The sequence below is a fragment of the Vulpes vulpes genome, chromosome 1 (assembly GCF_048418805.1).
Source record: "Vulpes vulpes isolate BD-2025 chromosome 1, VulVul3, whole genome shotgun sequence".
NCBI classification, from domain to species: domain Eukaryota; kingdom Metazoa; phylum Chordata; class Mammalia; order Carnivora; family Canidae; genus Vulpes; species Vulpes vulpes.
Genome location: NC_132780.1, coordinates 149,915,771 through 149,940,120, shown reverse-complemented (window position 1 = coordinate 149,940,120; position 24,350 = coordinate 149,915,771). Strand labels below are relative to the sequence as shown.

Sequence of the window (24,350 nt, the reverse complement as noted above, 5' to 3'; positions counted from 1 at the left end):
TATAAAGTATATCATGAAAAATATTCTTTATTATTTCATTATATGTCTATGTGTCATTTAAATGAATCCAAACAATTAAGTGATTTTTGCCCTTTAATTTATAAGTATAGTTAAATTTCGATTTGGTGGTTAAATGGGACAAAAATGAAGGAACATCAAACTAATGCAGGGAGGTCTGTATTTACAATACTTTGGAACTAGGTAAAGAGTTGAAACAGGTTTGTTTGTTTTTTTTTAAGATTTTATTTACTTATGCATGAGAGAGACAGAGAGAGGCAGAGACATAGGCAGAGGGAGAAGCAGGCTCCCTGCAGAGAGCCGTTTGTGGGGATCTGATCCCAGGGCCCCCGGGGATAAGGACCCCAGCCAAAAGGAGGATGTTCAACCACAGATCCACCCAGGTGCCCCTTGAGATAGGTTTTCTATGACTGCTTATTTTCCTCCTGCTGATAACGCTGTTAAGTATTCAAGTGACTTTTTTGCAGTATTGTTTTCAGTGCTTACGGTATAATAACTGTCATGTAGGACACTGAAAAATATCTCTCTCAACTACAAAATCTTAGCTACTAACAAGTGCTAGAAAATAGAGAAATATCAACAGTTAAGCCTCTGTTGATGCTTTTGGACGTGAGTTCCACTGATCTCATTGTAAGCGGATGATCGGAGACTTGGTGGAGTGACTTAGCTTTCCTGTCACAGTGGCCAGGCCAAGTGTCTGAATGAGGAAGTGTTTGCAACAGTTGGAGAAATCCAATTAGCCAACTCCTCTTAATGAAGCGCTGGTGTCTGAAGATATGGGGAACTGGCTTAAGTGTGCAGCGTTCCCTTTGTGATTGCCACAGATACCCCGCTGCCCGGCAGCCCGGGTGGCGCAGCGGTTTAGCGCCCCCTTCAGCCCAGGGCGTGATCCTGGAGACCCGGGATCGAGTCCCGCGTCGGGCTCCCTGCACCTGCATGGAGCCTGCTTCTCCCTCTGCCTGTCTCTGCCTCTTTCTCTCCCTCCATGTCTCTCATGAATGAATAAATAAAATAAAAAATAATAATAAAAAGTACATGTAGTCTTAAAAAAAAAAAAAAGATACCCAGCTGCCACCGCCTCCTCCCAGAATTCCTCCCCATGATGGATAGTACGGGGTATGGAAAAAAGAGGGACTGGAAGGAAAGGTGGGTCTCTGCGGGGGCCTCTCCGAGCGGCCCTTAAAGCCTCACAGTTAGCAGGGGGGAGTCGCCCAGGCCCGCTTTGCCCGTACCCAGGTGTCACCCCTGTCCCGGCCGAGGGAAACGGAGGGGAACGGCGGCCTGCAGGTGGGGGCGCCCGCGCGCGGGGTCCCGTGGGTGCAGTGCCCTGGCTGCCCGCCAAGGCTGTCACGCTTGCTCTGCCGTTCGCAGATTCGACCCCCGCTTCAACACCTGGATCCACCTGGCCAGCATGAACCAGAAGCGCACGCACTTCAGCCTGAGCGCGTGCGGCGGGCTCCTGTACGCCGCGGGCGGCCGCAACGCCGAGGGCGGCCTGGCCTCGCTGGAGTGCTACGTGCCCTCCAGCAATCAGTGGCAGCCCAAGGCCGGCCTGGAGGCGGCGCGCTGCTGCCACGCCAGCGCGGTGGCGGGCGGGCGGCTGCTGGTGACCGGCGGGTACGTGGGCGGCGCGTACTCGCGCTCCGTGTGCGCCTACGACCCGGCCGGCGACGCGTGGCAGGAGCTGGCGGGCCTGAGCACGCCGCGGGGCTGGCACTGCGCCGTGGCGCTGGGCGACCGCGTGTACGTGATGGGCGGCAGCCAGCTGGGGCCGCGCGGGGAGCGCGTGGACGTGCTGGCGGTGGAGCGCTACAGCCCCGCCACGGGCCAGTGGAGCTCGGCCGCGCCGCTGCCGGTGGGCGTGAGCACGGCGGGCGCCGCGGCGCTGCACGGCCGCGCCTACCTGCTGGGAGGCTGGAACGAGGGCGAGAAGAAGTACAAGCGGTGCGTCCAGTGCTTCAGCCCGGAGCTCAACGAGTGGACGGAGGACGACGAGCTGCCCGAGGCCACCGTGGGCGTGTCCTGCTGCGCCCTGCCCATGCCCGGCGGCGCCAGCCGCGAATCCCGGGCCAGCTCGGTGTCCTCGGCGCCCGTCAGCATCTGAGGCCGGGCGGCCGCGGGGACGGCGGCGGAGGGCCTGGGCCCCGGCGGCGGGCGGCGGGCGGCGGGCCCCGGGCGGCGGGCGTGACCTGCCTCGGCTGTGTCCGGCGGTTTTGCGATTTTTATTTTTATTTTTTTTATTTAATTTAATTTTTTTTTTTTTTGAAGCCGGCTGCAGAGCCCTGGCGACAAAGGGAAGACCCTTTATCTCAGCGGCCACTGGGTGGCAGGCAGAATTCGTTGTGCGCCCTCGTGCCACCGGGCCTGTGCCCTTCCTGCGCAGCGGTCACACCCACATTGCAGAGTTTTCATCTACACTGTAGCCCCCGTGAAGCCTGTGGAAGCAGCTTCATGTACAAAAGTGTATCTTCCTCCCCCTCCTTTTTTCTTTAGGACGTCAAAAACTTCAGTCGTAGCTTTTATTTGTTCAGCAGAGACCCAGAGACACAGGCAGGGGGAGAAGGACGCTCCATGCAGGGAGCCCGACGCGGGACTCGAACCCGGGTCTCCAAGGTCACGCCCCGGGCTGAAGGCAGGCGCCAAACCGCTGAGCCACCCGGCCTGCCCACTCATAGCTTTTAAGGTAGAAGCCCATCTCTAGCCACAAAGACTTACTTCTCTATTTAAGCGCAGTTTCTTTTCCTAGACGTGACCGAGTGAAGAACACTGAAAGGCATCCCATGACCCATGATAAAGTCATAAAGCTTAAAACAAAGTTTGACTGGAAGGTAACAGGGATTCCCCGCCCTGGGACTGTCACACTGCTCCCTTTGATTTATCCCTTATTCTTTTCTTCCTCTGTGCCCCAGTCCCCAGGGTATTTGCTATCAAAAAAAAGATGCTGCTCGCAGAGAAGAAACTAACTACTAGTCATTTAGGGTATGGTGTAAATTTAGGTCATTTTGTTGTTTCTCCTAGAAGTATTTGGAATTTAACCTTTGTCCCCTGTTACAACAAACAGCAAGTATCACGGGAGCCTTACTCTGACCCTAAAAACTACACCAAGATGCAACCTTGACCCTAATGTAAGCCCCCACAGAAGAACACCAAATAAAACTATGGCCAAAAGGACCACCAATGTACAGCTTATACAGCCCGAAGTTTATACAACTGATAACAATAATTTGATTTCCCCCACTTTTTTTAATGCATGAGAATGAAAGGAACATTTGGAATTCTTGGGTCTGGTAGTAACAGGATGAATGGCTTCTACTGTTGGTAAATGTCACTGTTTCCCACTTCATAGCAGTCCTCCTGATTTCTTAATTTACGCCAATACATTCATTTCACATGCAAATATGAAAATAATGTATGCCCGTTCTGTTCTATGTGTTTTAACTTCATCTGCTCCAGTTACCTTTGCAAATTAAAGTATATCCACTTGATGTCACTTTTCTTATATATTTGCTAAGTTTTGGAGCAAGGGAATGATTGTAGTAAATATCACATATTTTCCTTTCTTATAAGTTATCACTTTTTTCTTTGGTGGTTTATTTGTTCTGGAGACGTGGCCTATAAGTTATGGGTTATGTGCAATTGGGTTTTGGAAAATAAAACTATTTAAATGGTTAATCATGAATATATAGAAATTTAACTGGGTTTTCATTAATCCCCTCTCTCCTATCTTGCGTAGAGAGGTTATTGCTAGAGTTTCGATATTTATTTTTAAAATATTTTATTTGAACTGTGAAAAGTGGTTCATATAGTACACTTTGTGGAACAATTTTATATCATTGCCTCTTATGAAAAGTTCAATAACTGCATATTTAATGCTAACACTTGGTAAAGCCTACAACACTGTAAGCCAAGAACAAGGCATTAGTCATATGAAAACACTGGGCTATTTCACCACCCCACACAGAACATTAGGAGCTTCTCCGAGTATGAAGCAGATCCAAAGGCACCTGCTCCCTTGACTCCTTCTCCGTCCAGGCTGGAAAATGAAGCTGTGTAAGAAATCAGTTTATGGAGAAAAAGTTAAATGGAGCAAGTTAAATCATTGAGCGCCTTAAGTTATCAGTGTACAAACTATAGATAACCTTTGTCCTTTATGGCATCATTGGTAAAATAAACTTGTCATTTTTAATAAATTATCTCAGACACAACTTACAAAACCTATGTGAGGGTGACTCTAACATCTTTTAATCGGGCATCAATATATATATATATATATATATATATATATATTCTTGTAAAATTAAGAAGCCTGTAGTACATTATAAATTTTGAGAGAAATAAAGGTGATTTATTATGAATCACAGGTCATAAGTGGGCAAACAGGCATAATTCCTGATGTACACTAGTAGATGTGTCTCCCATTGAGATCCTAGAAGTTTTGTCAAGTGGAGGACCTACGCCTTGGAATGAAATAAGAATCAATCAACTGTAACATTTTATCTTGGAAGAATGAGGAGAGATTAAAAGCAGAGGATTATTCAGCCTTCAGAGCTTGGTGAGAGGTTGTACACGGACTTGGCAGTGGCTTTCTGGACATGAGACTGAAGACATGTTAGAGCTGGATAAATCATTTGAAATTACCACGTAATGTATTTTCTACATTGTTTATCTGAAGACTCAGAAAACACACTCACCTGGGCTTACCAGGTTCCTGGGTGCATTGCTGTTTTGTCTTCTGTTTCAACAATCAGGTTAATAAATAAAGACCATTATGAACTTAGAGTACTGGAGTTTCTGGCATATAGCAAATTGGTAGGGAGCATGGAACATACAGGTGGGTCAAAGTGTCATGTCCTGGAACAACTGAAAGACTCGAAGGTATATAGAATCAAAGTAACCTGGGTCCCTTTTCATGTGTAAGTGAAGTCTACCCTTTAACCCCACTATTGGAGCAGTTGCTCCTAGAAAACGTGACGGTTTGTCCATGTTTCCCAACTGGAAAATGACTTAATCTTATTAAAAATGTTTTAAGCTTACATTCAGTTACACTCCCAGTCTTAGGTTCCAACACTATATCTCCTTTTACTTTTCTGAAAGAAAAGGATGTATTATTTTTGTGATGCCTATTGTTCTTGTAATTGCAAAGTCCCGTGATTAAATAAACGCATCAGTTCAGTCAATCAGAGCAGTAGCAAGTTACCCAGGAGATGAAATAGTAAGCTCTCCTTTTCTGAATGGGCCAGAGACCTGCTGTGTGAGTCTCGAGGAAGCAAGACTTGAATGTAGTCTGTCTGTTTTTACTTAGACTCTTGGTGTCCCACTGTCATTCCTGATGCACCAGCTGCTTTCAGTGACATTGGATGAGTTTTATGTTTACTTCCTCTGCTGCTGCTATCAGTTATGGATAGAAGGTCAGTGACGGTACAGATTAATATAATTCTAATCCATGATTCGCTGGTAGTGGGGTGTTACGAGTGAAGAGCTATAACTAGGGTAAGAAGTAAGTGAGAATGTACTGAATGGATCTATGATTTAAGGCAGAGCAGCAGTTATAGTAAGTGTATTTTACAAACATGCATATAACTAGAGGCTTCCCTGGAAGTATGTAAGCGTTAAAAGGTCGATTTTTTGCTGGTTATCTTGGCCAAATATCTTCAGAATTTATCCAAGATACTAGATAAAAGAAATTAGAATCACTTCATTTAATTTTTTCCGAGTTACAAAGAAACAAGTTTATGTAATCTTCTTTGAATAACTCTTCTTGAATTCTTTTCTGAAGAATGTTCTCTGAAGGAGCTATGTCCTCACCCCAGCCACTGATGAATATGTTCTCTAGCACAAGGCAGCATTGCAAGGAATTATTTTTCAGTATGTCTTTTCATACCAGTAAAAACTATAGCATCATTTCCTAAACACTCCTCCATGGTAATTCTGAGAACTGAAGAATCTAAAGCATTAAAGATTTACCCTCCAGCACATTTAGAGGGTAAAGCCCATCGAAATTTCCCTCTCAGAGAATTTGAGATATAATATTTGTCTTGGACACTCCTTTAAAAAAAAACTTTGTATTTATTCAACAAATTCTGGCAAAACAAATTATTTGCTTAAAACATTCTGGTACTATATAAGGAACAACAAACTAAAATGTATGTGGTGTCTGTACCCTCATCACTATCAATAAAGCTGTATTCAGTAAGAGTTTAGTCAATTATCAAATGTGAGTAGTTTTGAAGTGTCCTTTGTGTGATGATTGGGGTGGTTTTTCCCTCTAGTTAGTTTTCATGATGATTCACCTCAACAAAACACAACAAGAAAAGAAATGACATAATTGAAGAGCTGTTCAAATAGCTTGAAGACTAGTAAAAGAAAATGTACAAAACATTAGTAGTGACTTGCTTTGTAGCTCAGACAAAGCCTGTATTTGATCTGTCTCAGCCCTGACCACTTAGAAATCATAGATTTCGTGTGGTGGTTTCTAGCCTCATTCCCACCCCGACCACAGCCAACCTGGCATGAACTCAGGGTCGTCATCACCTGCAATGAAACTACATTTTAGGAAATGAAATTGTATTGCTGTACCGGCAAACCCTTACTCTTCCACTTCGCCTTCCAAATGAGCAAATGAAATGTAACCAACATAGGATGCTCAATCTTTGATGTGACTTAGTACTTAAAGAATAACACTCAGGTGAGGTGGTCATTTCTAGAAAATTCTAAATGATAGCAATTACTTTTTCTTAAACTTCTCCAAGCTTTGTAACCATGAAAAGAGACTAGAATGGCCTGGAAACAGAAACAAGCTGGTGCCACCCTCCCAGTTTTGAGCATACCAGCAGGTGCCCTAGAGTTATCCTTGAGTAGTCTTTGAACTTGCACATTGGAACCCCAAGCTTCCCCACGGGTCTCCACCCTCTCCCATGTTTACATACCAGTCTGTCTCCGACTCATAGCACACATGAAATTACTTAATGATATTAATGACATCTAAGGCATTCTAGGATGTATCAAAGGAATAACCATTTTGTGTTCAGCAGATGTGATAGGAAGACTAGAGACAAAAAGGTATTCAAACCCACCTCTAGGCTTTCCCCTCGTGGTGGTGGTATGGAAGTACACTAGGAAGTCAACTTCAGGAAAGGGGTCAGGCCTTGAAGGAGAGAGGGAATCCAACCTATACCTTCTAGAAACATTTTACTTAGCCCCTCTGTTTTCCTTTCCAGCCACATTCACAAGTTGGGCTATGAACACAGGTGTGAGATGAATTATTCCCTATGCCAACACCAATCTTCCACCCAGTTTTAGACCAGATATGCTCCTTAGAGTGGTGAGGAAGAGAGGCACTTTTCCCCAACCTTTGGACAAACACAGTAGCCTCTAGTTAGCCTAAAAATCCTATATGGCTTCTTTTCTTATCCCTTTTAGAGAAGCACCTTTTAAAGGCAGGCTGTCTCATCTTGGAGAAATGACCTTTCAGATTTGCCTCAATATTTTGTCATAGCTGTAGAAGGGATTGCAATCTTCAAAAAACACCTTTTAAAATTACTGTTTATCTCACCCAGATGTGGTGATATGTCAAAATGGAAGCAACAAGACCATGATTTTGCAACAAGCATTTCTCTCTACCCCAGTCCCACCCCCACTGTTGCAAAATGTACCCACAGGAGGGAAGTGTCCAGTGATGTGAATCGAGGACTCATGCCTTTGTATCTGGCTGGTTTTGGTTTGTGCTCACACTTAGGTTATCACCATAGCCTCTGCATTCAGAAATTCTTTTTCCATCTTGGAGACATCACTACCACCAATTAGAGGGGGAAACAGGATCCCATTTTTGGTGAGCCAGGTATGAAGCAACCTATGCCAATTCTGCCTACATCATTTTGGCAAGAACTAGACATATGGCCATAATCTAGCTGCAGGGGAGCTGGAGAAAAAGACTTCAAGTAAGCCTAAGAGGGAGAAGAAAGGATTTCATATAGTATCATCTCTGCACATTGAAAGATTACATTTTGGAAACCACTGCCCTCATCTTCCTCCCTGGTTGCCCACAAAGCAAACTGCTTACCAGGCAAACTGCCTTCCCTCAACCTGTGGATCTGCCCACAGCAGGGTTCTCTTCTTTTCCTTTCCTGGCTTGTAAGACTTCACTCAGCTCCTCTATTTATCTTGCCTTTTCTGAAGGACAGGCCTAGACAACTCTTGCAGCCTTTTCTCAGTTCAGGGCCCGTACAGGTCTACAACATACATTAAAGGTATTCAGTAAGCCTAGAGTGTTGGTAGACAGCTGAGAATATGGTCATCTGTAAACCAGAAAGAGGGCCTTCACCCAGAATCCAACCACACAGGTGTCCTTATTTCAGACTTTTCAACCTCTAGAACTGTGAGAAATTAGGCTACTTGGTCTTTGGTATTTTGTTACAGCAGCCTCATCTCATGCCAACTAAGAGGTAGAGATAGGGAGATAAAGGGATAAGGACTGAGATGTAGACATATCTATATTTATATCTTACCATGTCTCTACATGTTTACAGTCTGAGATTTATAGCTGTTCTCATTCCATCACCTACTTCACATGAAAGCTAAATGAGTTCATGGGTAATGTTCATCTCTTTAAGTATTTCCTGAGGGCAGCCATGTTCCTGGCCCCATGGAGGAAACTACAGAGTTTGGAGCCTACCCACTGACACCCAGAAACCTTCTTCTGATTCAGGAATAAGACATAGGTGGAGAGACTCTGGGGAGCAGGGCACTTGCAGCCCAAACCCTGGTACCCTTCAGAACCCCCAGACTGGCTTCAATCAGTAGTTCTCTCAGTTCTTTCAAGGTGAGAGATGCTGAGGACAAAGCAGAGTCCTGGGTGATAGACAGTAAGGCTCTGGGCCCAAGTTGACCAGAGATAATAGGAGAGTGAGATGTTGTATTAAAAAGATAGAAAGTGGCAAATTCAGCGGAAAGGGGGATCTGCCTGTTATTCCTCAGAGACGAAACATGGAGGCACACTTCTGAAGGTGATGTGGTCAACTGGAAACCAACCTCAGACAACCTTGAGAGCCAGGTCCTGAAAGTGGCAGGGCCAGTGGAAGAGTCTCCCCATGGAATGCTTGGATGAAATGGGGATAAACTGGCTCCATCAAAAAGCCATGAACTATTAAGACATTGTCAGTTCCCCCTTGATTTCTCCTGAATTTCTCCATTTGAAATCCCGCTCAGTAAGTCAGTACCTTTGGTCAAGCCCTCTGCCCCTGCCTGCCTGTACCAAATGCAATAGAGAGAGGGAGGTCCTGTGATATCTGTGGGCAGACCAGAGTTCTGGGCTGCAGAAGGAAACTTTAAATCAGAAGAGTGAACCTTACCCAGGGATGGGGGATGTGAGTCCTCTGCCGTGGCCGTGCACCTCCATTAAGCCCTGACAGGCAGAGACTGGGTTCTGGAGCAGCACTGCTTTGATGCCTCCTAGGTTTGCTGCCCAAATTTTGCTGTAAGTTTTCGGGTAGAGCCTCGAGAGGCCAGTGCTCACAGCTGGTCTTCTCTGGCTGCATCAGCCTTTTCCATTCTGCACCCTACCCCCTGCTGCACCCCAGTGCACCATACAAACAATTTCTTTGTGCACTTTTTCTTTCCCGGGGCAGAGCAAAGTTGGACAGCACCGTTTTTACAAAAGCTGGCCTCCCCCTCTCCCAGTCCCACCAATGGTGTGTCCTGGATTTAGGCAGTTGTTTGGGCTGGAGGTGGAACACTCCGCAGGGTTCTGTGCCAGTGGTTGTGGCTCACAGGATACTGGTGACCAGAGGTGGCCCTGCAGTACCCTGGGGAGTGATGGAGGGCCTGCTGACTGCCACAACAATGACTTTCCAGCAGTCCTGAGTGGCTGTGCTGTGCCCTGCCAGGGTTGTCAGGAAGCTAGAAACAATGCCCAGTTCTCTCTGGGTCTCCTGGTGATTCTGGTATTTGCTTTTTGTAATAAAGAGCCCATGTACTTTAAAGAGGAGGAGAAGAGCTAGGCCAAAGATTTTCTGCCCAGGGTTGAATAATATGGTAAAGGCAGTGAGGAGACTGGACTGCTTACCTCCCTGCCAGTGGAGGTAAGTCCTCTGACGTTACAAGGGCCATGATGGGCAGCACTTGACAAAAATCTGAACGAGTTCATCTCTTCACTCTAGGCTGCAGGAGACCTTCCTGACAAATAATAGAAAAGTGAGACACTTAAACTTTTATTTCATGTCACGGAGTAATAAAAGCTCACCTTCAAGGACAGACATGTGGCTACTTTGCAGATGAATCAAAATCCCTCAAATGCCTAAAAACTCGCATCAGAAAATGTCTTAAAGGCTCTTGATTTCATCTCAGTCATGATCTCAGGGTCCTGGGATCGACCCTTGCATCTGGCTCCATGCTTAGCACAGAGTCTGCTTAGGTTTCTCTCTCCTTCTCCCTCTGTCCCTCCCACATTCACATGCATGCATTCTCTCTCTCTCTCCCTCTCAATATTTCTAAAATGAATAAGTCTTTTTTTAAAAAAAGAACATGTAATAAAACTTTGCAGAAAATTGATCAAGGAGGTAATTTACCTTAGAGATAAAGAAAAAAACTTCTTAAAATGTAGGAAAGCATCAGCAGTGTAAACTAGAAGCACAATTCCCAACAGAAGATGGCTGGGGACCTGGGGAAAGAATTGCAACATGCAGCTTCCTTCTTTGAATACTGGTTTGATTATCTCCTATGGGGGAAAAAAAAAGCTCAAAAAAGTTGTTTGGTAGCCTTACCAACTGAGGAAAAACGCAACCAACCAGGAACAGGAAATGGCAAAACATGCAATAGTCAGCTGAAGAAAGGTTTAAATTCTAGTTTTCCAAGTGGTCTTATAGCAGGCTGATTAATGCCCACACCGTAACGTCTGGATCCTGTGCGTGTGTTACATTACATGTCAAAAGGGACTTTACAGATGTAATTAAGGTTACAGATCTTGAGGTGAGGAGATGAGCCTGGATTAATCTAATCACCAGAGCCCTTAAAGCGAGAAATCTTTCCAGCGAAGTCAGGGAGCTTTCCAGTGTGAGGACTGGCTGCACTATTGCTGCCTCTGAGGTGTAGGTGTTCATGGGCAAAGATTGAAGAAAGGCCTCTAGAAGCTATAGACAGCCCCCAGCAGGCAGGTAGCAAGGAGATGGGGCTCGCAGTCCTACAGCTACAAGGCACTGGATTTTGCCAACAACAACCTGAATGAGAGTGGAATGAGCCTCTCCATAAGAGCCCCTCCTGTCAATACCTCGATGACAAGCCTTGTGAAATCTGGAGCAGAGAAACCAGCCGAGTTAACCCCACACTTCCAACATGCAGAACTGAAAGGCAATAGATGTGTTTTGCTTTAAGGCTCTAAGTTAGGGTGATTTGTCCAACAACAATAGAAAACTAAAGCCCCTGCTGTTCAATGACCAACCCTGGGCACAGGCTGGAGAAAATCAGGGCATCCCTTGGATGGTCAGGTCCCCAGGAGAAGAGTGAGGTTAAGCTGTGAAGATTCTGGGATCTGGGGTCATATGCAGGTTTGATACAACTTTCAAAGCACCTGACCCCTATGTATACACAGCCACGGATGATTTGCCTGTGTTCTCTCTCTTTAAAAGTCATTTTGATATATTTCTTTTTAGTTTAACTAGTATTTTTTAACCGATGCTACATTTGCTGTTAGTGAGGTCTGATAGAATGAATAATAATTCCTAAGGTGGTGTTTTTCAAATACAGATGGTTGTTCTATAATTCTTGTGCATACATCATTTCCACTTCAGTGGACCCTGTAGAATGTACATGACATTTTGTATTTTGCTCAAAGAAAAATGCTCATTATTACTTAAATTATCATTGAACTTTGACATGACCAAATGGAGATATTTCAGAAGAATAAACGCCATTTCTAAACTCTCCAAGCTGATTAGAAATCAGTAAAACTAAGTTAATATTACCACCAAATTTTTGTATTGGTTTTTAAAACAGCACATACACACAACCCCAAATGGCAGCATCATCCCCAACTAAACTTAGCAACATTTTTATTATTATTAATTCATAGATTAGAGAATTCCACATTTTGCAACCATTTGTTTATTTTTCTATTTCTTGTTAATTTTATTTCATTTTTAATATTCCTCACTGTTTAAATGTTTCCAAATTTTATGCAGTCAAAATAAGTTTTCCTTTTATGAAAAAAATAAAGATCCTTCTTAAGCATTTGCTACCTATAGCAACCTGCTAGGTGCCAGAGACCCAGGATGCCAGCCCTTGTCTCATTGTCCTCTGGGGGATAGGAGGATGGTGGGAGGAGTCTAGGGAGGCAGACATGTACACAAATTGTTGCTGTATGACTGAATATATGTAATTACAGGGGTAGGTACACAGCTTCATGGGATTGCTGCATGGGTGGCAGATAATATCCGGAGGAGTCAAAGCAAAAGAGGCAAACTTGGAGCTGAATTTTTTAAAATATTTAGGAATTCAGTGCCACTGTGGATTATGTAGTATGTTCAAAGACCATTACCAAGTCTGTGCTCTTCTTGTTCTTGAAATTTTTCTAAATATTTTATTTATTTATTCATGAGAAACACCGAGAGAGAATGAGAGAGGCAGAGACACAGGCAGAGGGAGAAGCAGGCTCCATGCAGGGAGCCCAACGTGGGACTCGATCCCGGGTCTCCAGGATCAGGCCCTGGACTGAAGGTGGCGCTAAACCACTGAGCCACTCGGGCTGCCCTGGTCTTGAATTTTGCCAAGAAACTTAGCACGGGTTGACCCAAAAATGCCTCTTCTTGGAAAGTAGTCTAAACTCAGAGTTGGAAGACTGAAATTTTATACCTAGACCCAGCATCTGCTAAACAAATGGTTCAGGTGTCAGTTTTTATAAAAATGGCAATTGATCATAACCATCCTGCTTACTTCATAGGATGATTATAAAGATTGAATTAGATCGTGTATGTGAAAACACCAAGTCACTACAGACTAATCAAGGTCATGCCAATTCTATCCTGAGTTGCCAGTGGCCAACATTAATTACTACTATGTATTTAAAAAGACATTAATCAGAGTAACAAAAATGTTTGATGCCCTAGAGTTTCATAGCACCTTTCCTCTGAGTCTTGGCACCTCTATTCCCTCCTCAGGCCTTCTAGTATCTTTCCAGGATAAGCTGGGGCCTGTGTCATTACCCGACACTTGAAGAAGAAGGGGGAATATGAAGTAGGAGCTCCAGCTCTTGCCTTCAAACCATTTCCGGGTCCACATAGTGCACAGAGCTCCAGGCAGGAATGACCACGGTGCCTTCTCACAAATTATTTCTTTTTTTTTTTTTTTTTTTTTATTTATTTATGATAGTCACAGAGAGAGAGAGAGAGGCAGAGACACAGGCGGAGGGAGAAGCAGGCTCCATGCACCGGGAGCCTGATGTGGGATTCGATCCCGGGTCTCCAGGATCGCGCCCTGGGCCAAAGGCAGGCGCCAAACCGCTGCGCCACCCAGGGATCCCTCACAAATTATTTCAATAGTCGCCCAGAACAGATACAGATATCTTTATTCTAATTATAGATACTCAGCAGTGAAGTTCATTCTCTTCAATATTCAATTGGAATTAAAAAAAAAAAAAACTATATATGCCTTTAAAATTGAAGAAGAGAAAGCACTACCTGAGTCCCACTCCTCTCGCTCCTCCAGGCTCCACCCATTCCAGGCACAGAATACACTTCCCCATCTCCACCTGTGGAAATCCCCCATCCCTAAGCTCAGCTGCAATGCCATTCCCTGATCCCAGCTGCTGGAACATCTCCTTCTCTTGAAATCCCTGGGCTTAGAGTCGTGGATGAGAACCCAGGCTCCCGAGACAATCTGTCTGCATCTCTAACCCAACCCTGATACTTACTGGCAGCCTCTGCCTCTCATCCTTATCTGTCAGTGGGACACTGGTGGTGATGCTAAAAAATAAACAATAAAAGCATGGCCATTACAGGGTTATTAAAAAGATTAACAAGGGGTGACTGAGTAGCAGAGTCAGTTAAGCATCCAACTCTTGATTTCAGCTTGGTTCATGGTCTCAGGGTCATGAGATCAAGCCCCACCTGGAGCTGTTGGGCTCTGCCCTGGGGGTAGAGCCTGCTAAGATTATCTGTCTCTTTCCCTCTGCCCTTCCCTGCCCCCTATCCCATGTGTGTGCACACATGTGCATGCACCCTCTCAAAAAAAAAAAATAGATGATGCATGTAAAGCATTAATGACACAATGGCAATACCCAATAAATATTAAATGCCTGATTCTCACCTGTTCCTTTGTAGGTTTTTCATATGCACCAGGTAGCCAGTTCTCTGGGGATAGGAACTGATTCCATAGCATCCCTTGCCTAGTGCATAAGAGAACATCCCAGGTCTGCCATTTATGAGCTCTGCAGGCTTGGCCTGTCATTTAATTTCTGTGTCTCAATTCCTTATCTGTAAAATTGGGATAAGATGAACATTAAAGGCAATAATGTATATATATTTTAGCCATCATTTGGTGTTTAAGAGTCTACATTAAAAGTATATTAAAGAGTTAAGGCTCTGATGTCACAGTGTTTCTCAGATCATATTTTCTGATGTATGTGGTTGAAATTACAGATAAAAATTTGAAGACAGAAAAAAAAAATGCAACATGAGGATGCTCAGGGCTGGAAAGACAGCTGCAGGCGGTCTCATGAGATATACTTTCCATAAGAGACAAGAAACCTGCCACTCTGCTATTGAAAGAGGGCCTCCATCATCCCCTGATGAAGGGGAGAAGGAGGAGGAGATGGGGGAAAGCAGAGCAAGGAGGGGAGAAAGTAAAGGACCATGTAAGAAGGTAAGATGAACAAGAGTGGTGGCAGAGGGAAAGAGAAGAGGGGGAGACAGAGACAGGAGAGGAGAGATTTGTGAATAAGGAAGCCCTAGCCTAGTGGCCACCAGTGGGAGTGATACAACCCCTAAAAGAGTGAACATTTACGGGGGCGGTCATTGGTTCCAACAATTGAAGTTCAGTGATGGTAGATACCGTGGAACACGTGAGATGGCCCCACAACTAAATAGTTCCACATCCTACTTAACTGTCAAAGTAATTCAAGCACGTGACAAATTCAGGACTCAAGTGTGTTTTCCACATTAACACAACATTTTTTCAGGGCACCTGGGTGGTTCAGTGGTTGAGCATCTGCCTTTGGCTCGGGGGGTAGGATGATCCCGGGGTCCTGGGATTAAGTCCCACATCGGGCTCCCCTCAGGGCGCCTGCTTCTCCCTTTGCTTATGTCTCTGCCTCTCTCTCCGTGTCTCTCTCATGAATAAATAAATAAAGTATTTTTATTTAAAGTGTTTTTGCTTGATTTTGATATAGGCTGGATATCTCAGCAATGCCACTAAATTTGAAGGAAAATTGTATGTTGCTTTATTGATGACTTTTTTTCTTTTTTTGTAACCAGGGGAAGATTATATGCTGTTTTATTAATAACTTAGATTACTCACCACCGGGAAAATCTTATCTCCTGAGGTAAGGCTACTTTTGGTATGTGAGTCACACTACGTGTTTGTGGTGTGCATACTTGTATTTGCAAATACAGGTGGAAGCATTTGACTACATCATTATGACATTAGTATAGTTGGTCCTGAACAGTAATCATATTAATTTAATTTCTACTTACTTTCCTTTTGTTTCTTCTTTATGATTCAGCTGGGGCATTACACTGATTTTTAATTATGTATATAAGTAGATTGTATTATCTGTGAAAGTCATTTTAAGATAAAAGAGTTTTAATTTAAAAAATTTCACAGGTTAGGGGGTGTTGGGGGCAATGGGATTAAACCTGTATCCTAGAAGCAATTCTGACCCATCCATTCCCTAATCCTTTCACCTCTTGACCACTTCAACATTAGGAGCTGCTGGACCGTAGGAGCTCCCCTAGGAGAGGCATTGGACTCTGGCCCTCTCTTTCCTGGGTCTCTGATATCTCACCCCAAATGTAAGTTGTGTATGGGGGTAAGTAGACTTGCAATGAATCACTATCACTTTCACTAATATCATCATATAATAACATGATACAAAAACAAAACATTTAATTTGGAAACGTTGTGATATTTCCAGTCGGCAGGACTAGTTAGAGAAAATGTGACTGCTTAAAAATGGTGCCCAAGTGGCCAAGATCATTCAAAGATCAGGAGATATCTGTAACATCATCCAATCGTGAACACGCTAGAGCTGGACTCCAGCGGCTCTCACTCAGTCCCCTTTCTGCAAGGATGATCCAGCAACCTCGGGCAAGTACAAAGTTCGCATTAGGTGAAAAGGATATAAAAACACTGATTTTCAGTGAGGAAAACATCCAGGACGGTAGTATTTCCCAGGGAGAAAAGAAACAGAGTAATGGTTAAAGAAAAGACTTTGCAACCAGACAACCTGGGTTCATAATCAGCCTCGGCCCTCACCAGCTCTGTGATCTTGGCTAAATATTACTTATCACTGCCATAAATTGGTTCCTTCGCTGTAAAGGGATGAGCAATGGCACCTGCCCTTTGAGGTCCTAGTGAGAATAAAAACTTTGTCTGCTGCCAAGCATCTAGAGAAGTGTCTGACACAAGGGAATCACTCAAGAAATGTCAGCTCTTAGACTTCCTCTGCTTGAGAAATTTCCTTCCTGCATCGCAGAATGACTTTAGCCATGCTTATGTGCGATTCTGCTCTACCAGGTACGTGGTGTTCTCTATAACCATGTCATCAAGTACAGATCAAATTAGAGGGGAAAGCTCTAAAGGGAAACAAAGACACCAGAGAATTCCTCTTTGACAGGCACGGACTAAGACAAAAGGAGTTATGTGATCACCAGCCATATATTCAGAAGAGTTTAGACAATACAGTGCTTTGTTATATTTCATGAGTTCATAGTACCCAAAGAAGCTAATACAGTAGAACAATAGCTGACATATCAGGTTTTTCAGTTATACTATCAGTTGCTGACAGTTTGCCCAACGGCCTTTGGCCTGGCTCTGAATTCACATCAGGAAAAGAGGGAAAGTATTAAAACGATCACTTCCATTTGACTTTGAAAGTCCCGAGTGATCTGAAAGACAAATCAAAATAAAATCAGAATGTAGCCTCTGCATACGATGAGAGAATTATAAGCTTACACCATCGCTGAGGTATCTAGATAGTGAGGAGGAGGAGGAGGACATGTAACAAACATGAGCAGAGGGGAGCGGGCAGCAGACTTTATTTGAGTTATTTGACGTCAGCCCGTGGTTGGCTCATTAGGTTTCTAGACTGCCATAACAGATTACCACAAACTGGGCAGCTTAAAACAATAGAAATTTACGCTTTCACAGTTCTGGAGGCTAGAAGTCCAAAATGAAGGGGCCAGCAAGGCTGGTTCCTTCTGGAGGCCTCTGAGAGAGAGCCTATTCCATGCTTTTCTCCTAGCTTCTGGAAGTTGCCAGTCCTCCCTGATTTTTTTTTTTTTTCTGTTTGTGGCCACCCCCGTCCAATTTCTGCTTCTGTTGTCACGTGGCCACTTCTCCCTGTGCATCTTCATGTGGCATTCCCCCCGTGTGTGTCTCTGTGTCCAGATCTCCCTCTCCTTACAAAAACACCAGTCATACTGGATTAGGATCTACCCTAATGACTTCCACTTCACTTGATTACATCTGCAAAGACCTTGTTTCCAAGTAAGGTGACATTCACAGGTCCCAGGGGTCAGTCAGCCTTTCACTAGATCTTTGAGAAGACACAACCCAACTGAGAACAAGGGTTGAATTTGCTAATTGCTGAGGAGAATCTAGTGTTAATCAGGTGGTGCCCTGCCGTCTGAGCATTTTCATTCCTGAGATAAGGAGGGCAAATGCGTTTAACCTTTGGACTTTATTTGGGTCAGGATAAATCTCTTCTTGTAGTTTTTCACTCCTGTGTTTGGCATTTTTCTGCATTTTAGGAGAAATCGCATTTGCCTCCTTTTTAAACCTATTAACCCTTTACTTGGATGAGCCACTCCAAAGAAGGTACAATTACAAAGGCTATTTAGATGGTCATTGTTGCCAGTGAAATGGGAGAAAGAAAGAGTAGAGGCCACTAAAGGGATGCTACTCAGCTCTTACCAGAGGATATTCTTTGTATAAATAGCAAGTGGGATTCCCCTCTTTAAAATAAAAAAAAATTTAAAAACCTGAAATAACATATGCCAGCCCCTTCTGTGTCTTAAAAGCAGGCAGGAAGTTTGGTATAAGGCCATTAGCTTCCAAAGTTACAAATGTAAGAGAGAAGGTAAATGACAGCGACTTACAATTCAGTGACAGTGACTGACAATGCAGGCAAAATAGTTCCTCCTTCTCCCTGTCCTTTAGGAAAAGACAATTAGAATACAACAGCTGTTCATGGAGAGTATAAAAATGTATTTATTTGTCTGTTTATTTCTATCATGGGTTCGGCCCACATGCCAAATCTGATTGCTTCCTGTTTTGTGCATAAAGTTTTATTGGAACACAGCTGTACCTAATTTGTCTTACTATCCTATCACAGATTCCCAGCACAATGGCAGACCTGAATGTTGCTAGCAAAGCCTAAAGTATTTACTATCTGGCTCTTAACAGAAAAAGTTTGCCAACCCTTTATTCAGATTTAGGGGATTAGGAACTACAGAATACCACAAGACACCAAACAAGAATGGATTATGCATGGGTTACAGTAGTAGCTTGCAGCAAATCTCTTCACATTACCATTCCTTTGACAAGCCTATGGACTCAGCGGTAAAAGCTTGGCATTCATACCTATTGGTACAAGCCAAGTAGGATTTAAACAACCAAAACCCTGAGTAATCATAATCATCCTCTTGCCAAAAGTCAGTATTATTAACAATCAGGATCCTAGACCTGATTGAAAAGAAGACTGAATCCCAGTCCAGGATAGCCCTTCTAGGGCTCACAGTAGGGTATAAAAATCCTCTTCTACTTTTTGTAACTACTTTTTAATATTGGGGTGAAATCTGGCACAACTGCTCCCTGCTATTGTTATACTTTGTCTCTTCATTTGCCTGGGTCACCAAACCATAGGAGGGTATGTCCAAATAGTGCTGGAGACCCCATGGCCTTCTCAGGGTTCCCTGAGAGAAACCACATACCAGTTCTGTATGAAAAGCAACTACCACTTTATCCCAGGGGCTGACACTTCTCTCCAGGGCCCTGCACCCCTTCCTCGGGCCTCCTGCTTTGATCTGGTGCACCCACATTCTCAATCCAAACTCTTCCTCTCTGGCCAACCCCTATGGATGAATGCTTCTGTCGAACTGTCTGCCTGGCTTCCCATCAGATCATCTTTGAATCCAGGCCTGCTGCAGAAGTGCCAGACCTGATCTCTCCCAGTCTGTTCTGACCTCATCGTTTTTCCCCTAAGGGCACAATGTCCAATCCCTGCCACTAAGCCACGGGGACTTCTACGTAACATATTGGCTGGTCCCTTTTTGCTGAATCTATTTTTTCATGACAGTTTCTGGGTTAACTTGTCTTAGAACATACCAGAACCTGAAAGTTCTGCTAAGCCTCTATGCCCTAAAAGAATAAATAAGTGTATATATAGTATATTAGTGTATATAATATGTATATAAATTGTGTGTGTGTGTGTGTGTCACTTAGAAGTGTGTCTCATTATGAAAAGCATCCAATATATGATATCTTTTTAAGGTCTGAGCCAGCAATTGTAGTTTCTTCAGGGCTACACGGTATTCAGAGAGCTTCTGGAATCAAGCATTTACTTCTAAGATGCTGCATTTACTTCAGCATCTTTAGGATGCTGAAACTCTAGTCTACTTAGTGTCTTTTCACTATTTCTCAATTCCTGTTTTCAGGTGGAAAAGAAAGGCTTGGAAAATTTGCCTATAAGTAGAATGAGACTACCTGCATTTATTTCTCTGATTTTATTTCTACTCCACTGAAACACAGTTTGGCCAATAGATAGGTGATCCTTGAACCCTCATAAGCTTTGTTGAAAACAAATATTTTTTTCATCTTCCTAACAGAATGTCTTTTATACTTTTGTGTGAAGCAAGAAAATACTAGCACGGAAGGAACAGCTAAGAGTAGGAAGCAGTCTATTAATCCAGTATAGCTTCACCAGGGCCATCTATTTTCATGTCTTGATAAATATTCCATGATAATGATGTGCTAAGTGTTTGCTCCTCATTCTTTAAGCTTCAAGTCCCTCCATGACTGGCTTCTTGCCCTTTGGCTCTTTTACCAGCTGGCCTGGAGAGACAGGGCTACCAGAAGGTGGAAGGTGTGTGATAGAAATCAGGAAGCAAAGGTGCTGGTTCCCCAGCAAAAGCCAGAGTGGAAATAGGCCTATTTCAAAGATCTATTGGGACACACCCATGAAATATCGTTCCTGATGCTACCTGTCTGCTGTCTGTTCCAGAAGTAGCAATGTGGGATGGATAATAATTAATGGGCCTGTAAGGAACAGACCAATAACTTGGTAGCCACTGGGAAGTTTCAGATGATGGGCATGGCTCCAGATATGAGATAATATGTTATCTTTAGACTCATTTAGCTAGAGCTGGAGCTGGGCCTATACAAGCTTGCAGGTCAAGGACCTCCCAGGGACATTTTATCCAATGCAAAGCCAGAAGATTCCTTACATCTTTATTTGCTTTATTGTTGTCCTTATCACACAATATCATAAATATTTATATTCCTCATTTAAACTCTGAGCTCCTCAAGGGTTTTGATCACATGATTTTCATGTTTAAGTCCCCAGTGTCTACTGATCAATCAATCCATCAATCCAACAATCAAGTTTAGGTTAAAAAGGAATACTGTATTTGCACCATTCAATTAGACCAAACAGTTGGGATACTAATGAGGCTTGAGGAACTCCTCCAGGGTAGATTAAAGGTGGCATCTTTGTCTCCTTTGCCTCATTCTCCGAGGTCATTCACAAAGGGACTGGGAATACGGATCCCAATCTTGCCTTAAAACTAAAAGGCTCTGGATATGCGGCCCTGGAAGCACACCTAGGACTAATGAAATTTCTCCCACCCATCTGCCAAGGGGCATGAATTCCCTCCAAGCCTAGATGGAGGGATTCACCCAAATACTTGCTGCAATCTGTTGTATATCCTCACCTAGGAGAGCAGAAAATTGCTTCCATATCTCTGTGTCTCTGAATGTCCTTTCTTTATCTAATCTGACCAAAGATCATCTCTTGATCTTTTAGTCTTGACAGCATTGATCATCCTAGTACTTTCAGTATTGCCCTGACCGAACACTCTGCAAGTGTGCAGGATTCATCAAGCCCCACCTTCTGGAGCTTACACTAGTATAAATACTACAGTAGGGTCACAGCTATAGCAATAGAGGTGGCCAACCTGTCATTTATCTGAGAACAAAGACTACTGCAAATTCTTTACACTTTTTATCGCCCCTGAACACTCTATTTGTGTTATTTCTTTAAGTGAATCCAAATTTGCTTTTCTGTTCCTTAATCTTAGTCCCTTACTCTATATCAGTTTAGGTTCAGTGACCTTTATGTAACTCTTTATAACCCACTGGTTTACCATCTGAGTCAGGTCTGACTTTCTGGACTCTGACCTCTGGTCAAATATTTGATACAAAAATAAAGATTTTCAAACTTTCAAAGAATAAGAACCAGAACAGCACACCCAACCCTTACAGGTCTTCATGTATCTCAGAAGTAACTATTTGGATGTTAAAAGCCTAACAGAGATACCTTACACTCCATATCCCCCTGATTAAACTGACTACGAGAAGGGGGTGGAAAACAGAAAAGAGAATGGAGGGGAACAAATTATGAGGTATGAGATACACTGGCTTGAAGCCACATGCCTTGCGGGGGAAACAGATTCTTTGACCACCCCCAACAATGACTCCTAACCTTTTTGGAATTTTGGCACCCTGTCATTATCTATTTGACTATCCAGTCTTGATATGACAAGTCTCCAATCCTGCACTTGCGTGAAAATTAAATGCAATTCATTTAATGTTTTTAAATGAACAAGAATTAACGAGACTTTTACTGCAAGCATTTTGCAGCATCCCTTGTAACAACTTGCAACACGTTGGGTAAGAGGAACACAACTTTTTAAAATAAAATTGAGCAGTTATGTAGCTGTTACAGCCTTGTAGTCATGTCACAAGGTGGGCCTTGCTACGACAGTCCTAGGAAATAGCAGGAGCAGTTGGAACCTCAACCAGGGAGACAGTGCAAGACAGAAAAAAGTTCCCAGGAGGTCCAGACACACTTCCTGCAAATGAACTCCAGGGCATAACCTCAGATCCTTCTGGTGAACCTTTCTTTACTTGAGCTACATTCAGTTACTTTCAATCCTTAGAAACAAATGATCCTTGCCTAGATCATGCTGAGTCTGGCAGGTAGAAAAGGATCTGTGGAGACCAGTAAAAACTCTTGGCAGCCCATGCAGTGCCTTGTGGGGAGTAGAAGGGGGGCAGAGAGGTTGCCTCAGCATCTGGAGCTACAGATGTGCTGCCCAGTTTTGCTATAACCAGATCCTGTGCTCTCCTACCTAACACAGCCATCTATCCATATATGAGCTTTTAACTCTGGATAAAAGAGAGCACTTTCCTTGGCTCCCTTGACCAGTATCTTTGGATAGACCAAGAGGAAAAAAGACACTAAACAATATGGAGAGGAAAAGTAAAAGATGGAGACCTGTGGCCAATATATTCCCACACAAACATGCACACTCCATTCTACAGAGCACCTAAGAGAGAAGGCCCTAGATTTAGAAAAGACTGTTTCATGAGAATGATACTTACTGGGCTTTTCAGCAGAAATATTTTGCCCTACACACCAGTCTGGCTGCCTCATTTCTGCTATAAAACAAGCTCCAACTTGGTCTGGCCTTAAGGGAGAAATGTGAAGTTTGAAAATGTTTTATTTCCCCAGATTCTTGCAGTGCCCTGCCTCCCACATTATTGTAACTTCCTGACTTCCACCCCCCACCCCACCCCCACCCCCAGTACCCACAACTGCCTTATTTCCCTCATGCTCATGGCCTGGTCAACACATCTCAGCCAGCGGTCCCTTCCTCAAGGCTCTGCTTTCTGCCAGGTGACAGTAGGTGGTACTAGTTCACACAGGAAGTAGTAGTGTAGACAAGGCTTTGGATTACACAGGCTGACAGACACAACTAAGTAGCCCATGCCTTCTTTGGGCTCAATTTCCTAGTGTATAAGATGGAGATTTCTTTGACAGTAAATGTTGGCAAGGATGTGAAGCAAAAGGAACCCTCGTGCACTGTTGATGGGAAAGCAAGCTGGTGCAGCCACTGCGGAAAACAGTATGGAGGTTCCTCAAGAAGTTAAAAATAGAACTGTCCTATGATTCAGTAATCGCACTACTGGTTATTTGCCCACAAAACACAAAGATATTCTAAGAGACACACGTACCTCTATATTTATAGTGGCATTATATACAATAGCCAAATTATGGAAGCAGCCCAAGTGTCCACAGATAGATAAATGGATAAAGATGTGGTTTATACAGTCAATGGAATGTTATTCAGCCATAAAAAAAGAATGAAATTTTGCCACTGGCAATGGATGGAGCTAGAGAGTATCATGCTGAGTGAAATCAGTCAGAGAAAGATGCATACCATATGATTTCACTTGTGTGGAATTTAAGAAACAAACAAAAAAAATGAGCAAAGGAAAAAAGAGAGATGCAAACCAAAAAACAGACTCTTAACTCTAGGAGACAAACTGATGGTTACCAGAGAGGGGCGGGGGGTGGTGGGGGAGTGAAATAGGTGATTGGGATTAAAGAGTGTACCTGTCATGATGAGCACCGGCCGATATACAGAATTCTCGAATTATTAAGCTGTACACCTGCAACTAATATAATACCATATGTTAACGATACTGGAAGTTAACATTTTTAAAAATGGAGAATTTCTTACCCTCCTAGTGTTGCTGACAGGATGGAATGAGATAGCAAATACAAAGCTCCAGGCTGAAGGCAGGCACACAGAAGACTCTACACAATTTCCTGTGGGGATCCTGGCCTTCCCTCCTGAGATAATAAGGTATTCGCCTCCTTAGAGTTAGGAAGTGTATGGAGTTGAAAGGCAAGTTTACAAGGCAGTGAGCAGAGGATGGAGAACTTTCTCTGGATTGTCCAGTCCTCTGGAGTCCAACTTGTGGGCCGGCATGAGTGGAATATGCTTTCATATACCTCCTGCCGTCTCAGATGAAAACCTCAGGAAGCTGAGCAGAACTCAGTACAATGCTGCATAAAGATTAAAACGGGGCGGGGGGAGGGGGGGAGATTAAAACTGGAACTC

The 24,350-nt window shown here is 43.6% G+C and overlaps 1 protein-coding gene and 1 long non-coding RNA gene across 14 annotated transcripts in view; both read left to right on the top strand.

The window, feature by feature from the left end:
• Positions 1-4,795, top strand: part of KLHL31 (kelch like family member 31) — a 141,375-nt gene extending 136,580 nt beyond the window's left edge. For all 13 annotated transcript variants that reach the window (XM_072734043.1, XM_072734071.1, XM_072734083.1 and 10 more), the window contains one exon: positions 1,390-4,795. In XM_072734043.1, the coding sequence (XP_072590144.1) occupies positions 1,390-2,122 (733 nt within the window). In that variant the 3' untranslated portion in view covers positions 2,123-4,795. The remainder of the gene's footprint in view (positions 1-1,389) is intronic.
• A 10,679-nt stretch (positions 4,796-15,474) lies between these two features.
• LOC140595157 (uncharacterized) lies at positions 15,475-24,081 on the top strand. Its single transcript, XR_011996556.1, has 3 exons — positions 15,475-15,544; positions 15,928-16,013; positions 23,975-24,081. It is a non-coding gene; the product is annotated as an uncharacterized lncRNA (long non-coding RNA).
• The last annotated feature ends 269 nt before the right edge of the window (positions 24,082-24,350 follow it).